Here is a 5,000-nt window from a genome sequence, read left to right as displayed (position 1 = left end):
TGCTCCGCCGTAACAGCAGCGGTCCACATGCTTTCGCAAGAGAGAGAGAGAGAGAGAGAGAGAGAGAGAGAGAGAGAGAGAGAAAGAGAGAGGGAGAGAGAGAGAGAGAGAGAGAGAGAGAGAGAGGGGGGGGTAAGAGAAGGAGAGAGATGAGGACCGAGAGAGGGGGCGGAGAGCAAGATATTAAAAGGAAGTGGAAGGATCAACAGAAAAGAGAGAAAGCGAAATGGAGAAAATGACTCACAAGAGAGAGCGACCGAGCGAGAGAGAGAGAGAGAGAGAGAGAGAGAGAGAGAGAGAGAGAGAGAGAGAGAGAGAGAGAGAGAGAGAGAGAGAGAGAGAGAGAGAGAGGCAGAGAGAAGCCCTGGATATCACAAAATCTTCGCAAGTGAGACATTCTGTGCAGAGACGGGTAACCAAAGTCCAAGAGATGGCTGTCAGTCTTACCTTCCGGCAGGGCTTCGGGGACACGCTGAAGGAGGCCATGAACTGCTTCCGCTGTGCCGACGTGAGAATGGTCCGAGGCCGTTTGGGTCCGCGCCTGCCATCGCGCGGCCGAGACCCGTCGTCCACTATGAAATCGTCTCCCAAAGGACCTGTCATGAGGTAACGCAAACATGCTGTAGGCTCTGACGACGCACGCATGGATTCATGTCAGGGGGAGGTATTTGCCTCACATATTGCATTCTTTTGGCTATTATTTTACAGACTAGCTATTTTTGTCCCTTTTTTTTAACCCCTTGGTCTTGATCTTCGATATTTCATTTCCCTAACTAACTACTGTTTTATTGACTACTAGCTAGTTATTGTCATTATTTCTTTTTCCCCTAACTACTGTTCTATTAATTGCTAGCTAGCTTTTTTTTTTTTTTTTGTCCCTTTTTTCCACTTTACCTCCAGTCATCTATGCACTCATCGTGATGGAAGAGATTCCTATGATTATATTTGTGTAAGTTTTTATTTTCTTTGGTGCTTGTTTATATATCTAATTCGGCTATAATGACTTGACTGTGAGCATCAAATTGAGTTATCAGTGTCGAGATGTCGGTGGTGTTATAGAAGACAGTGCTTTTTGTATTATATTCTCTGACAAGTAAGTACGAAAAATAGCGCAGCTAGAGAAAAACACACAGACAGGAAGAAGACAGTTAGCTGCCATCAAAAGAAATGGAGTAAGATAGAATTTGTTTGTGTTGCCAACTAAGCAAGACAACTGCTGATAAGCTTTATCTGCTAAACAACACAGCAGCTGGAAACTGCTACCATTTAGTCGTGTGAGAAAAAAGTCGGAAAATCTGATCCGCTATAACAATATTTTCCTTGCTTTTTTGTATACTCCTTTGACTATGATAATAAATAACACCCTGTTTTCCTGTACGACTTGTAAATGGGTATGCTGTTTGTGTAACCTTGTAACTGTTATGTGGGGGCCTTTGGCTGATACTGGATTGGATATGTGAAGATCTTATGACCTTTAATTAAAGTATATTTTGAATCAATATAGGATGTTTTATTGTCAAGAGTGACTGTGTGATCCTGTCTGAAATTTGGCAAAGGCAATATTAAATATTGCCTTGCCTTAAAGATCCATAGAATTCTCTTCCTTTCTTCCCAATCTTACGATTCGGCATAGACACCCCTTCCGCACTGCAATCAAAACATTATGAACAAAACTACAAGGTAATACTAACTCAGCCACTCACTCTGCGGCCCGTGTTGCTGGAGCAGGAACATCTCCTTCTCGTAGTCGGCCCTGCAGAAGAGCTGGTGCCCCCGCAGGACATACTGGTCCCCCTTCTGCAGGACCTGGCAACAGACCACGCAGGCGAAGCAGTGGAGGTGGAAGACGAGGGACTGAGCGCGCATGACCAGCTCGTGCGGCAGGAGGCGGTCCCCGCAACCCGCGCACTTCACGGAGAACAGTCTGGAGGGAAACACGGGTTAGGGGTCAGTCAGTCAGGCGGCCGAGGTCTTCGCCTGCGACTCGTGTCTTGCCTGGTGGCTTCCAGCTGCACCCACACTGGGGAGGCTTTACTCTAAATATAGTAGTAGTTATGGCTATGGATTTCTTCTGCAGACAAAATAAGGGTGTTAGGAATTTGAATACTTAATTGCTGTTGTTGAGTCTGTAAAGCTTATTGTGGGTGAGTTTTGATGTTTCGTAGCTGAAATAAAACTAGCTGGTTTGATTTAAGTAGCGATGAATGAGAATGACTCAGCCATTTAATTTTAAAGAAACCTATCTCTTACAAACTATTAATTTCCGGGGGGGGTCATGTCCACGAAACTCCCAAAATATATTCATGAGGTAGAATAGAGGCTAGAATTCATAGGCCAGAGCAAGCAGTTCCACAAAGCAAAAGCCTCGAGTCTTTATTTTTATATCAGAGTTAAGTCGACACTATCGCCCGCTGCCGCAGACGAAATACCGGCGTGCCTGAGCGAGACCCGCGACGACAGCGCCATTTCCCGCTCCTTCCATCTAACCTTCGACAACCGGGCGCGGGAAACAGCGTCGGTTAGACACATAAAACTCGCACTTCTCTGCACTTGCCGTCCACATTTAGTAGATCCAGTCGCCATTCTGTTTATGTGTCTCGGGCGGCCGATGTATTTTGATTCTTGTGCGCTTGTACCGTAAGAGGGAAATTCCCAGCGGCGATAAGACGCTACTTCAAGTGTAACTGTTATTGCAAAAATGTATTAGAGCAGTTCAGCGGGCTTATTTATGGCATCGGTTTTACTGTAACTTATTGGTTATTAGAATATTTCTATCTTCCGAGATTTATGGTGGTACTCTGTGTTTTCTACACTAGAAAAAAAAAGTCTTGTTGTACAGCAAATAGTACTAATGTGTCAATAGCCGTTCGTGTCTATATCCCGAGTCTTGCGCACGCTTCCATTGCCTGAACTTTTATTTCTGATGCTGTTCTTAGGACGCACAACGCACATAAGGCGTTGTCACACCTTCAAGACGCTCCGGGGAAGTCGGGAAAAAGTTCATTTCATGCGAGTTTTAAGGAAATAAATTTCGAGACGTTCCAGATAACACTGTTTTGTGTATCATCGTCCTCCTTCTCTCTCTCTCTCTCTCTCTCTCTCTCTCTCTCTCTCTCTCTCTCTCTCTCTCTCTCTCTCTCTCTCTCTCTCTCTCTCTCTCTCTCTCTCTCTCTCTCTCTCTCTCTCTCTCTCTTCTCTCTTTCTCTCTCTCTTCTATCTCTCTCTCTCTCTCTCTCTCTCTCTCTCTCTCTCTCTCTCTCTCTCTCTCTCTCTCTCTCTCTCTCTCTCTCTCTCTCTCTCTCTCTCTCTCTCTCTCTCTCGCTCTCGCTCTTATTATTCCTATATTTCCTTCAAGCTCTCAATATAGTTTAAGAGTTAGAGCGATATAACTCGCACACGAGGTGAAAATCCATTTTTGGCCTCGGACAGAAAAATTATATTCCGTGATATTGTCGTCCGGATAGTGGGATGTATGGAACGATTTTTCACGCTGAAAGAAACAAGAAATACCGATTTTTTTTCTTCTTCTTCTTTTTTTTCTTTTTTTCTTTTTCCCCAACGGAGTGCTGAACATGGCTGGGGACGTGCGGGACCTCGACGGGCAGGAAGCTGACTAATGGACGACACTAGCAGCAACCAATGGGAATGTCCCACTTGCAAATGGAGGGTAAACACGGCGTTCCTATTGGTTAAAATGCTACTCATGTCGAGTGGTATCCGAAATGCAATTTATATCATTTCCATAGTTCAAGCGGAAACTCTTGTGAGTCTATTTGATTATCCTTATTTCTAGGATATAGTTTTTTTTGAGGGGTGAGTGAGTATATGATATGAATGTATATCTACACATTTTTATCGTTAATTGCACGGTTGTACATCGCAATGTCATTATGAAACTGTTTTGAATCACCTTTGCCAAGTGTGAATCTCAAGTGTTTTAGCAATGTAGCAATGTGTGCCATACACGAGATCCAACAGCCAGTGCCGAATCACGCCACCTTTCTGGACTCCCTCACTTGTTACCCCTTGTTCGTCACTCCCAAAACAAAGCACTTGATCTTGTAACGAAAAGCATTCCGCGTCTAAAACTTATCTTACTTTTTCCTTCCTCTTCTCTGCTCTCCTCTCTCTTTCTCTCTATCTATCTATCTAGCTAGCTAACTAACTCTCTCTCCCTCTTTCTCTCTCTCTCCTCTCTCTCCCCCCCCCCCCCCTCTCTCTCTCTCTCTCTCTCTCTCTCTCTCTCTCTCTCTCTCTCTCTCTCTCTCCTCTCCTCTCTCTCTCTCTCTCTCTCTCTCTCTCTCTCTCTCTCTCTCTCTCTCTCTCTCTCTCTCTCTCTCTCTCTCTCTCTCTCTCTCTCTCTCTCTCTCTCTCTCTCTCTCTCTCTCTCTCTCTCTCTCTCTCTCTCCCCTCTCTCTCTCTTCCTCTCTTCCTCTCTCGCTTCCTAGCTTCTTCCCCGCCTTCTCTAAAACGCCTCGTGTGTCAGCGAAGCCGCCCATTCTCGCCCGTGAAATCTTGACTCAGCTTTCCCCGAGTGTGTTTGGTGCCGTTGCAAGAAAAAAACGCGGCCCTTCACGAGAGGGGAGGGAAGGGGGGACGGAGGGGGGGGGGGGCGGGGCGACGGAGACAAGATGGCGGTAATGGGGGACTTGTGTCAGCGTTTGGTCCCGCGCCCTCTGCCCGCCGAGGGAAAATTGAGGAGCCGGAAGGAAGTAGGAGGAACTTTCGGCACATTTAGGGTGTTGGCTTTTGCTCTCCTCTTCGGATCGGTGGCGCGAGAGTGTGCTTAACCTTCCTAAGTTCGTTTTTGTTTTTTTTTCTTTTTTTCTTCTTTATTTCGTTGGTGGTTGGCCTATGTTTGTTTTTCTGTTTTGTATGTGTGTGTGTGAATATATGGGTTATTTTTTTTCTTCACTGTATTATCAATTTCCTTTTCCAGAGCCTTTCCCACCTTCTGCTGCCACTTAATGCCACTTTCCCCTCGGTCGTTCGCCAGCAGC

General features: G+C 45.6%; 1 protein-coding gene across 2 annotated transcripts in view; it reads right to left on the bottom strand.

The window, feature by feature from the left end:
* Positions 1-5,000, bottom strand: part of LOC147469819 (LIM homeobox transcription factor 1-alpha-like) — a gene marked incomplete at its 5' end in the record, with an annotated part of 30,464 nt that overhangs the window by 15,746 nt on the left and 9,718 nt on the right. The window contains 2 exon segments of one of the 2 annotated variants that reach the window (XM_086547729.1): positions 448-596; positions 1,692-1,924. In XM_086547729.1, coding sequence (XP_086403855.1) covers positions 448-596; positions 1,692-1,924 — 382 coding nt within the window. 2 annotated transcript variants of the gene reach the window in all.

The sequence above is a fragment of the Penaeus japonicus genome, unplaced genomic scaffold (assembly GCF_977035675.1).
Source record: "Penaeus japonicus unplaced genomic scaffold, GWHDUDI00000001_assembly GWHDUDI00000019, whole genome shotgun sequence".
Classification (NCBI taxonomy): domain Eukaryota; kingdom Metazoa; phylum Arthropoda; class Malacostraca; order Decapoda; family Penaeidae; genus Penaeus; species Penaeus japonicus.
This window is presented reverse-complemented; position numbering and strand designations above follow the sequence as displayed.